Below are 12,334 nucleotides of genomic sequence, written 5' to 3'. Positions count from 1 at the left end.
ATATAATTTTTATGTATATACCATACAGGTATATGATTTATACACATATGATGTATATATGTAATATATACATAATTTTTATGTATATACCATATATGTATATAATACATATATATCATACCTGTATAGAGTGTTCACTATCTACACTCCTATAGTATTTACATTTCTTTTTAATGTATTTTAATATTTTATTTTTTAAATTGAAGTATAATTAACACAGTGTTTTATTAGTTTCAGGTGTACAATGTAATGACTCAATAATTCTATACATTTCTCAGTGCTCATCAAGATAAGTGTACTCTTAATCCCCTGTATCTATATCACCCATCTCTCCACCCACCTCCCCTCTGACAACCATCAGTTTATTCTCTTTATTTAGGATTCTGTTTTTGTTTGTTTGTTTTGTTTTAAATTCCACACGAGTGAAAAAAAACAACAAACAAACAAAAATTCCACACGTGAGTGAAATCATGTTGTATTTGTCCTTCTCTAACTGACTTATTTCACTTAGCATAATACCCTCTAGGTCACTCCATCAGGGCAGGTTAGCATGTTTGTTCTTTCTCAGTGGCTACATCTTCAGTCCTAAAAGAATGTCTGACAATAGTAGTGCCCAATAAATGGTTATTTTAATGCTCAACTGACTCTCTGACTTCATCGAAATAAGAAAAGAAGGAAGTGCTGGTTTTGAAGCAAATATGCTATGCTTGCTTCTAAACATGTTGAGTATAAGATGACAATGAGATATTCCAGAACAGAAGCTCTATGGACATTTGGAGCTATGGGATTAGAACTCTTATTCACAACTAATTATTTGTTCAATTGGGTACATATGGCAGAAAAAAAAATGGATGCTTATCTTACATTGATAATACAGTCTTTTCAGTCAATAATTTATCCTCGCTTTTTTATCATATCTTTATGTATGAAAGTAATTTGCCTAAATGATTAAAATGTTTTAATTCATAGAATAATTTTTTATGATAATTATATATTAGCATAGCTATATCAATATTTCAGCAAAATATGCATGAATCATTTTTATTTCTAGAAATAATAATGCTTTAAGTTACTGGGAAGTTATCAGTTTCCTTTAATTTAATAATATATTCCATAAATTATAGCTAAAACTTACAAAACACAAGTATGTAAAGCATTTCAGAAAATAAAATGTTATTATTACAGAAAAGTCCATTTAGAAACCATTCTCTGTCTTTCAGCATGTGTCCTAGATACAGAAATGTAATAAGACATTCTTGTCATCATAATACATTGAAAGGTTCTATTTGATGATTAACTAAAAGATCTCTGAGAAGGAATTCTGGTAAAGTATTAGTAGGTATGGAGATTCTAAAATTAATAAACAATTGTAATTCTAATGAAAGTTAAACCTACATTTTCCATTCCTGTTTTAGCTTATCCTGCTAACTCAGGAGTTCCAAACTGGTCATTTGTGGGCCTAATACAGCCCCGTAGATGTGTTTTGTTCAGCTCAACATTTTCCAAAATTTGTACATGACTGCCTTTAGACAATGACTGTTCTCACTTATTTGACCACAGTCTCCCCTGTTCTCTATTACACACTTGGTCTGCTGACTTCTATGTATAATCAAGCCAAGTAACAGTATGAAATAGAAGCATTCGGATTTTATTTTGTTGCAAAACAGTCACTTTTCATACCCAATCTGAGAGCAGCTTTTGAACTAAGGGGATATAATATCCTCTTAGATTTAAATTTAAAAATGTAAAAATATTTTAGATTAAATCCAGTAATACCTGAGGTTTGTCGTGCTTTAAGGTTTGGAAACGATTGCCCATACTTAACCTCACTTAATTAAACAAGGGTGTGGCAGACGTATTTAATACTGAGCCAGATTCTAACAGTATAACAACCCAGGAAAGTAAGTTAGCCATTTTGGGAAGGTACTTGAACCCTTCAAGCCCATGAAAAAGTCATTTTGTTCACCCAAGCAGAAATTTACTAAGTGGTGTGCCTCAGAGGTAACTGTCACTTGAGCATTCAGGCCTCTATCAACTAGTGATGATTCCTGCATGGACAGGGAAGGAGTCTGCTTTCTGGAGATGCTTCTGAGAAAATGTTGTTTCTGCTTACCCTTTCTGTTTGTGTTTCTTAAAAATTAACACACTATGACTTTTCCCCTACACTGCATTCAAATAAAATCTAAGCAGATCATGACTAAGTAAAATAAACAGAAGTTTATTTCCCTCTTGTATTTGTTACAAATACTTGTAAGACTTGTATTATAAATGCTGCAAACATTTCATGGTACAATTTTTGAAAGTGATGTAAATTTTGAAATTATAATGATCTTGGCCACTGGGAAAGAATAAACTTAGTTTCCCCTGATTGGAAATTATTCCATTTTGCACATACGATTTTACTTCAACCAGAGCCTAAAAGGTGGTTGGCTGATGTTGAACCACTAATTTTGATAAGCATGTAGTTCAGAAAGCTATCAGAATATACCACGGATCTCCTCTAGTGAACTCCAGTTCTTAGTTCCAAACTATTCTTAAAATTGCTAGACAAGTTCATGTCTTCTACTTCTTTTATAGCATCCAAATGCCTAATCTATTATGTTGCATTCAGTAGCTGCTTAATAAATACTTGTTGGACTAACTAGTATGAACTTAATATGCCATTTATGCAGATGCACTAATATGAACTCTGAGTTTGGAAACATATTATGCCAAGCTCTTCCCAGCTAATTAAGGAATGTTTAATTATTACATAATAACTATTTTGTCTATCCATTTATTTGGGAAACTCTTATTTGCAATTTTAAGAAAAATTCATAGTTTGCTAATGTAATTCATATTGCAAAATAATAAAGTCAGAAAGACAAAATTTCATTAAGCCTTTAGGGAAGTGTTGGACAGTGGCATGTGCTTTTGTCTTATCACAAACGTGATGAGAATTTGGAGCAGAGAGATTAATCATGTTCCAGGGTCAAATATCTTTCTAGGCTTTTGGAAACCTAATAAAACAAATAACTACCTATTGTCTATATGGTGTGTTTTAAAAAGAACTGCTGTAACTATAAACCATTATTCTACGTATACATTACCATTTCTTAGAAAGGATCTCCGTGACTGTCCTCCATTGAGGGGAGGTAAGGTCTTCTTTTCCTGGCTGACAAACGTATCCCACTTCACCTTGTCACAGCCACCTAATTCCTTAACTTTCTGTAAACAACTTTCCAAGTACTCTACCGGGTCTTCAGGCTTAGAACACATAAGTCCATTCAAGAGGCTCTGAAATACAACAACAAAATATGCCCATGTAATATAGGTTTTAAAACCACCTTTGTTAGAGGAGTTGTATGTCCCATCTTTAAATTCTGGGTTGCTTTTGGTCTTCGCATTTGTTTTTTTAATGAACAATTAGAGCTGGAATTATGACCTGCTGAGTAATTAAGAAAGCCCCTAAATTCTCGACCATTAGTGTTCAGCTCAGCATTCTCTGCCTTTTAAACAATTCAGACAACTACATAGTTTAAAATGGAGGCACCCTATCAAAGTGAGATAAAGTGCAGTGTATAAAAGTGCTCCAGTCATTATTTGTCATATTCTTACCCATTCTTAAAGGCTCTGAGCCTCAGTTTCTTCATTTGTAAAATGTTTTACCTACCTCAGAGTTGTTTTTTTTTTTAAGATTTTTTATTTATTTATTTGATAAAGAAAGACACAGCAAGAGAGGGAACACAAGCAGGGGGAGTGGGAGGGGGAGAAGCAGGCTTCCCACTGAGCAGGGAGCCCGATGTGGGGCTCAATCCCAGGACCCTAGGATCATGACCTGAGCCGAAGGCAGATGCTTAAGGATTGAGCCACCCAGGTGCCCCTCTTAGAGAGTTTTTTAAGGATTAAAAATGTAATATTTGTAAAGTGCATATTGAGGGCCTGGCGCAGAGTAAATACTCAATAGAATTGGTGGTTCCCATTAATATTATTATGATCAGGAAGCCTCCTCTGAGCTCCCACGTTGGCTTGTGGACCTCTTCCTAGCATTCCGTATTACCCAGAAAAAAAAAAAATCTTGGGGCGCCTGGGTGGCTCAGTTGGTTAAGCGACTGCCTTCGGCTCAGGTCATGATCCTGGAGTCCCGGGATCGAGTCCCACATCGGGCTCCCTGCTCAGCAGAGGGTCTGCTTCTCCCTCTGCCCTCTTCCCTCTCGTGCTGTCTCTCATTCTCTCTCTCTCAAATAAATAAATAAAATCTTTAAAAAAAAAAAATCTTACCTGTCATTTATACTGAAACCATCAGTTTATGTGTTGGTCTCATCTTCTAAACTGTAAACTCTTCAACAACCCAGAGTGGGTCTTTTTTATTTTTCAGTCTCTAGCCCCTGACACTGTCCCCGGCACATGGTAGGTGCATACTGGACTGTTTTCTTTCTTTTTTTTAAACATATTTTATTTATTTATTTGACAGAGAGAGATAGCGAGAGAGCAGGAACACAAGCAAGGGGAGTGGGGGAGGGAGAAGCAGACTTCCTGCTGAGCAGGGAGCCTGATGCGGGGCTTGATCCCAGGACTCTGGGACCATGACCTGAGCCGAAGGCAGACGCTCAATGACTGAGCCACCCAGGCGCCCCTGGACTGTTTTCTAATTAGGAAAAATATTTTACTCAAAACATAGTCTGAGACTTAAAAAAAATGCTATTTGATACATAATAAATCACCACAATATCCGTTCAGGTTATAGAGGAAAACCTGGTGTCCAATGTGTCACATGTAGTAGTTTCTAAAAATGCTACAAATTTGGAAATGCTGACTCCTGGGAACTGGACTGATGTGCAAACTGTTTTCCTTTACAGTATTTCATGGAAAAAGCACAGAGAATTATTATCACCAATATACATTATTAATGTACAACACACACACACACCCTTTGAAAGGCTGACATCTTTGCTAAATACAATATTTTATTTTCAAATTATTCTTGTACAATTTGCTCAAAGTGGTAGGCAGTTCTTTCCAGGTACATTTGTTCTCTCAAATCCCAAACAGTGTGGGTTAGAGTGCTGAGAGGAGTTCAATTGCAGAGGGAGAGGAAAAAACTAATCTGGGCATCCACATTCAGTTTGTGTGTCAAGATCTGTGTTATAGATACACAGACACACACGGACACGCACACATACGGACACACACATTGTGTTTAACTCCTCACATTCCTATGTTAATATAGCTAACTGTGGCAGTGCTTCCTGTGTCTTAGTATGCCTTAGCTCACCCAATGCACTCTCAGCCCTATGTGGTATTATTATCCCCATTTTATAGATTAGGAAACCATGGCTCAGAGATGTAAATGAGCTGATCAAACTCATTAACTTGTAGGCCCAGGATTCCAACCCAATGTTTCTGATTCCCAAACGCACATATTCCTCTCTCTACATCTTGCAAAAATATGATATAGGATAAAAACAAAATGCCAGACTATCTGTGCCCCCTACATAATCCAACTATACAATATGAATCACTCAAGGTCTCTCTTTTTTTTTTTTTTTTAAAATCCCTATTATTGCCTAAAATGAGTGAACATACTCAATGAAATTTTTTTTAACTGGAAAATATACACTTCCAACCTCCCTAAAGAAATCTGACTCCCCAAAGGGTATTGACTTTAGAAGGAATGAGTTCCATTCCATGGATAATTTTAACCCTTCCTTCTAATAGTCAGCCACCATTAGGGATCCAAGATAACCTATTATTCCATCTCTTTGAGTTAATCCTTAGAGAAGCTGAATAATCTAATTTGACTTTCACCAGAATTCAAATTAATTGCTAAATCTCTGCTCGAAGGTACAGTAATAGAAGATCAACACATACACTCTAAGGTTAGCTAGAGTCAAGAAATCATGACAATATCAGGGGAACGTGGTTTTTATTTTAAACATTTACTCTAAAAATAGAAACACATTTTAAACTTGAACCTACCAGAGATATCCCATTTAGTGCATGTGATGTCTGAAGTCGGGAGAAAATCTGAAAAGGTCAGTTAAATACATCTAGTTGTCTGACAGTATGTAGATTCCAATAATCAATTACGTGGTCTATAGTGGTGTCTAAAATCTAAAGCTGAGGCAATGTTTTTTGTTTGATAGATACCTAATTGATAAACTCTGTATAGTTAGAAACTTCACATACCATTATTATGGTTTGACAGAGAAAATTCTGTTTGGAAACAAAACATTTGGTTATGCTTATTACATGGAGAACTGGCAGGTTTTACTTCTGTCTTCTGCTGGATAAAGCATAGATTCTTACTGGTAGGATGGAGTCTTTGGAGGTCACCAGAAGTCTTTTTCCATCTTCCAAATGTCCAGGATTGCATTTAAGTACATTGTATTACTGCATTTCACCTAAGGGAGTAGACTTCCTTTTCTGGGTGTACACTATTTTAAAATGTCCCATTCATATGCAGAAAAACAAAACAAAACAACATAATACCTGGATGAAAATGCCAGCTATCACCTATCTGCATACACAGTGTAGATTTTCATGAACAAACCATCAAAAATCTCTGTGGTTACCAAGGAGGAAAAATAGTACCCACATTTATAAAGAAAATAGACATACTATTAAGCAGCACTTTGCAATCAGGTGACATTCCTGCAGATGTTTCTAATTATTATTTTAGAAGTATAGAAATGAGATTGATCTCAGTAGTAACATTTATGACAAAACCTTCAACTCTTTTGCTCTATATTTACTTTTTTTTTTTTTTTTTAAGATTTTATTTATTTATTTGACAGTGAGAGACAGCCAGAGAGAGAACACAAGCAGGGTAAGTGGGAGAGAGAGAAGCAGGCTTCCCGCTGAGCAGGGAGCCCGATGCGGGCTTGATGTTCATGACCTGAGCCGAAGGCAGACACTTAACGACTGAGCCACCCAGGCGCCCCTCCATATTTACTTTTTGAAAATTTAAAAAAAAGAAGAAAAAGGAAAACTCTTTAAGAACTCTACCTACCCCCGAGACCTGTCCTTATGCAACACCTCCTGATTCTTTTCAAGCATGAATAACACACTTGCTAGATTTGGGTTTCACAAACTAGGCTTGTGCTCAGTGTGTGGTTTACCTGGGAATCTTGGCTTCAGACCAACCTGAAACCGGTGGCTTACAGAGGTGAGAAAAAAATGAAGATCTGCAATTATGGTGGCCCAGTTTAAAGACAATCTGGGAAAACAGGCATCAAATTCTTTTCCCAAATGGTGTTTTAAAATTCCTTTTAGCAGAACAAACCTCCCAAACAGGAGAAAGAACAACTCATGACCCTTGGTTTAATGGGATCAGTCTACAGTCTATCATCTTTCAGAAATTGGGGGGGGGGGGGGGCAGGTTTACAGTGAATGGAATTCATCTGCCGGAGCTCCATCTATGAAGCTTGGCTCGCTTCCATTTTTTGTTTTGTTTTTAACCGAAACCACACAGAACTCAGGAATATTTCAAAATTCAAATATAGAGAGAAGGAAAGGAAGCAAAAGGCTCCGAGACGTAGGCTGCGGTTAGAACTAACAAGGTTCCTTTAGTTCATCCCTCAAGCCTCCTCTCCCACATTCCCAAAGTGTTCCTTATCCCCTGGGTCCCTGGTGGAGATGATGCTGTGATGCGGCCCCGAAGACAGCAACAGGAGTCACGTCCGCCTCGCCGCTCTCTCTCCGACTTGCTTTCTCTAGGTGGGTTGGAGGAGGCAGGCGAAAGCTACAGCCAGGGCGAGGAAGGAATGATCCCTTCCAAGGCGACGGAAAACGTGCTCAGGAGTTCATTCACCGAAAGCGCATAGCAGCGCTGGGAGCCTGCCACCCCGGAGATAGTGCTGCACTCGACGGGTTTGGATTTGTTTTTTACATCTTCACCTCTCTCCTCCAAGCTGTCCCCGCAGAAGGCTACTTCCGTCCACACTTCCCCTTCCCCGCGGGGTCCTGACCCTCTGCGCGCGGAGGGGCTAGGGCTCTCGATCCCTCCGTTTTGAGTCCCTGCTCGCTCCTGTGCGCCAGCGTACCCACCTTGCCTGGCCCTCGCCCCTAGAAAGCGGGGCCGACCGCCGCCGGCAGCCCACCCTCCACATCCGAGGGGTACACTGGGGGCAACCTGCTTCCAGAGCCCTGCTGGAAGGCTGAAACTTGATCTGCGAGATGCGGGCTTCTAAGCCCAGACATCGGACAAGGACCCCGGCAACCCGCTGGAAAGGCGGCGACCCCGGGCAAGCGGGAAAGCGAGCTTCTGCAAGCCCCTTCACTTCCGCGCCCCGTGTCGGCAAGGTGGGACGGGGCGCGGCTTCCATTCCCTCCCCCCGACCCCCCCACCCCAGGCCAGGAGATGCCTTCCCCGGGTCCTCCCGGCCGTCTGCCAGCCCTACCCCCTACCTCGAAAAGCTGAGGGATTTCCCTCCGGGCCAGATACTCCTTGGCATCGTTGGTGTTCATGGCTGTGCCGCGCGTGCCTTGGGGCACGGGCGGGGAGGTTCCCGGGCTGCGGCGAGCTGGGCTGGGGCTGGCGGGGTCCGCGCGGAGCACGGGTGCAGCCCTTGATCTCACGCGCAAACACTCCCACGCTCAGCTCTGCCCGCCCAAGCCAGTGCCCCCTCTGCGGCCCCCGGGGCCTGTGGTCTCCGCGCTCCCGCCGCCCCCGCCTCGCTGCTGGTCCGCGCGCCGGAGCTGCGGGCTTGGAGCAGCGGGCTTGGAGCAGCGGCTTCCCGGGCTCCCAGGCAGCGCGGCCGCCAGAGAAGGGCGGAGGGAGCGGAGGAGGGAGGACAGCGCGGCGGACGCCAAGCAGCAGTCCGCTCGCCTCTCCCGCTCAGCGCGCAGCGCTCTGCGCCTCCCGGAGTCGGGTCTGCGGCGGCGGCCAGTCACGCTGCGCGGGCGGGCACAGAGTGCGGGGGTGGGGCCGGCGCGCGCTGGGGGCTCGCAGTCACACCCCTCCGAGTCACACCACCGCCGGGGCGCGGCGCTGACCTGCGCACGCCGCCCGGGGACGCGGCAACCTGGGACCAGGTGGCCAAAGGCAGAATCGGGGGCTCAAAAAACCTGCCCCTTTCCCACCGCCCCCCCCAGCCCCCAACCACAGAGTTACTCCTGCATCCCCATGGAGCTCCTGGGAAGAAACCTAATTGTTACAGAATTTGTCATTTATTCCTAAGGTTACCGATCTTTCATCACAGGGAGCTGGAGGTAAGGAGAAAAGGAGGATTCAGAGTGTGGAATCCGTCCTTAAAAGACAATTTTTAGATCTTGGGTATTTCTATCCTTCAGGAAAGTTTTGCTGGCTGCTTTCTAATTTTTTCCCTGTCAGGGTCACAAATCCTTACAGATTTCAGTGTAAGGCCTTAGAGGGAGGCTGAAATCTTCATTAATAGAAGGATTAGTGAGTAGTCAACTAGTTAGCTAACCCCCACAGAGAGGAATGGAAAGGTGGAGGAGAGAAGTGGGTGGTGGTGGAGAGCTGGAGACCGCTTAAATTGGAAATGTGCTTGGTAGGTGGCGTGGGCGCCATCATTAATTGGATCCGAAGGGTATGTAGTCAGTGGGCCGTGGGCCGTCAGAGCTCTCAGGGGCTGGATGGTGCGCCGAGGCAGCCATGAGAGTAAAGAATCTTCCTGTTAAACACGCCATTATCAAGGTATACCCATCCTCCGCCTAGCTCTCAAGATGACTCATTTCCCCCATTAAGATGTCTTTTCACTGTCTGTCTGAAAGATGGTCCATGTCACCCTGAGAATATGACCTCTAACTGTGTTCGAGGCCTGACACTGTGGGAGGGTGTGTGAGAGAGAAGGTGGCCTTGATGGCCACTGACATCTGCCAGGGAGAGAAGCAACACGCAGCTGTTTCCCAAAACCCTTGTCTGAATGTCCATTTCATGTTCATCTTTGCAGATCTTTCCTTGATTCTATTTCTTGTCACACAAGCCACTTGCTACCAAAGCCTTAACTATAGCTACAGTTTTGTTTTACCCAAGGGAGGGAACTCAAGAATTAATTGAGTCTTGTAAATGAAGTTTTCTGAACACTTGTGAAACTGTGTGTCATATGGTAGCCTTAAATGAGGCAGGTGTTCCATTCCAGTTCCATAGAAATTGATTTCTGCCCTCAGAATATGCCACATAACTTACAGTCCCAGCTTCTGACATTCTTTACCTTATTTGAGAGCAGGTTATGGCCGTAGTTAAGCATTGTTCCTTCTCTCTGCAACAATACTTACAAAGTACCAGGATCCATGGCATGAAGCCTACTTTGTGAGCAAGCACAGCTGAGGTGAAGCATCTAGGATTTAAGAGGCCACTTTCTGCAGGACCTTTCACGGTCACCCTTTATAGACAAGATTCTGACAGAGCACAGCTCACACCTTCTCTCCTGGAGAGGAATGTAACCTGAATGGATGTGTAATTCTAAATGCACTTTAGTATAGCCAGGCAAGGATGGCCACTTACTTATACAAAGAAGAGTGGATAAGAAAGACTGCATTGAACAAAATAGTCTAGAGAGTCTGAAAAAAACCTAGTCCGGGCATAACTCAGAGATATTGCAGGTTTGGTTCTAGACCAACACAATAAAGTGAGTATTGCAATAAAGTAAGTCAAATAAATTTTTTGGTTTCCTAGTGCATATAAAAGTTTGTGTTTATGCATATTGAAGTGTGCAACAGCATTATGTCTAAAAAATAAACTCTATACCTTAATTAAGAAATATTTTATTGCTAAAAATACTAACCATCATCTGAACTTTCAGTGAGTTGTAATCACTGATCACAGATCAGCATAACAAATATAATAATAACAAAGTTTGAAATATTGCAAGAATTACCAAAAAATGACACAGAGACATGAAGTGAGCAAATGCTGTTGGAAAATGGCGCCAATAGACTTTCAAGACACAGGGTTGCCACAAATATTCAATTTGTAAAAAAGCACAAATATATGCAAAGCACAAGAAAGCAAGGTATGCCTATAAAGCAATAAAATGAGGTATGCCTGTAACTGGAGGTATGGCAAGTTTTCAGGTAGCCTTATGCATACAATCAGTGCTTTTTGGCGTATTCCAGCTATATGAAAGGCAAGATATTCATAATTACTTTTGCAAAGGAAGGTGTGGCTAGGTAGAGAAAGGCTGAATGAGGGGAGGATAGTGCTTAAAAACTAGGCTGGTGGTTTGGAAGAGGGGAAAGAGGACTAGGAACAACAAATACATGCTTGCCATGGGAAAGCTTTCATATCATTGCCTGATGTGAAATTCTAAGGATGGTATATAAAAGGTTCTTGGCTCTTTGCTCCTTGTTGACTTGCGGATTCAGTCCTGCAAGCTCTATCCAATCAAGATGATTAGTGCATGTCTGGTGTCACCAGATAGAATGTCTTCTGCTCCCACCATGGGAGAGTGTGCTAGATTTTGAGATACAGCAAGGAATAAGACATACATGATTGCTGCTGTCAAGGAACTTCCATTCAACTGGAGAGTGTCTGTGAGAAGTACAGATGGAAAATAAGCAACTGGGCCATTTGTATATCTTGGGCCGTTTGTAAATATTTCGCTTACCCAGAAAAAAAAAAAAACCCTAAATGTGTAACACCTACCATATGCCTGTATGTTGTCCTAGTAAATGTGCCTCTTGTTTACATGTATTCTTTTTAGGTCTTTCTGAGGCTTTTACTTTTTTGTAAATGTAGAATATACACACTGGTCTGTGAAATCTGGGGTAAATAAATGCAGGCTGAAGTAATGGTGTAACACAATTCTTTAGCCAAAGCAGAATTTCCCTATGCTCTATTTCTTTTCCCCACACTGGTTGAGTAGCTGAGCCAGACATTTGGATTCTGGATCTCAAAGACGGCTAGAAACTCCTAAATTAGAGGGGCTTAGAGGTAAGAGATTAAAAACTCTTCCATAATGTCTGAAAGCATTAGGAAAATTTCCAAGCACATAATATATATAGAGAGAGAATAGCTAAGATTTGGAAAAATCCTATTTACTTATCTATTCATCAAGTAATGCATTCATTCATTAAACAATTACAAAATAACCTTTTATGTTCCAGACTTGTGACTGGAGCTGGGAATACAAAGAGCAAGACTCAAGGGGTTCACTGTCTGGTAGAGAGAGATAGACTTGTGATAATTAAGTACAGATAAATGTAATAATTTGTTTTAGCAACACAATAGAAGTAGATATGTGGAGGGAGATTGTTATTATGGGGACACAAAGGCACATGACTCATAGAAATACATATATGGTAAAAAGCACTCAGAAAGTTTTAAAAATAGACTTTCTTCCAATATTTCTTCACCACCCTTAAAAAATGTTTTTAATCTGTTTTCTCT

At 41.3% G+C, this 12,334-nt stretch overlaps 1 protein-coding gene across 2 annotated transcripts in view; it reads right to left on the bottom strand.

Annotated features, from left to right (window-relative positions):
• The window catches only part of AK5 (adenylate kinase 5), a 226,057-nt gene extending 217,266 nt beyond the window's left edge, over window positions 1-8,791 (bottom strand). For both annotated transcript variants that reach the window (XM_081817032.1, XM_081817033.1), the window contains exons 1-2: window positions 8,389-8,791; window positions 3,090-3,276 (exon numbers count right to left, since the gene is read on the bottom strand). In XM_081817032.1, coding sequence (XP_081673158.1) covers window positions 3,090-3,276; window positions 8,389-8,448 — 247 coding nt within the window. In that variant the 5' untranslated portion in view covers window positions 8,449-8,791. The remainder of the gene's footprint in view (window positions 1-3,089; window positions 3,277-8,388) is intronic.
• Window positions 8,792-12,334: the final 3,543 nt, after the last annotated feature.

This window comes from Leptonychotes weddellii, chromosome 4, assembly GCF_054177405.1.
Source record: "Leptonychotes weddellii isolate Sample4059 chromosome 4, ASM5417740v2, whole genome shotgun sequence".
NCBI lineage: Eukaryota > Metazoa > Chordata > Mammalia > Carnivora > Phocidae > Leptonychotes > Leptonychotes weddellii.
This window is presented reverse-complemented; position numbering and strand designations above follow the sequence as displayed.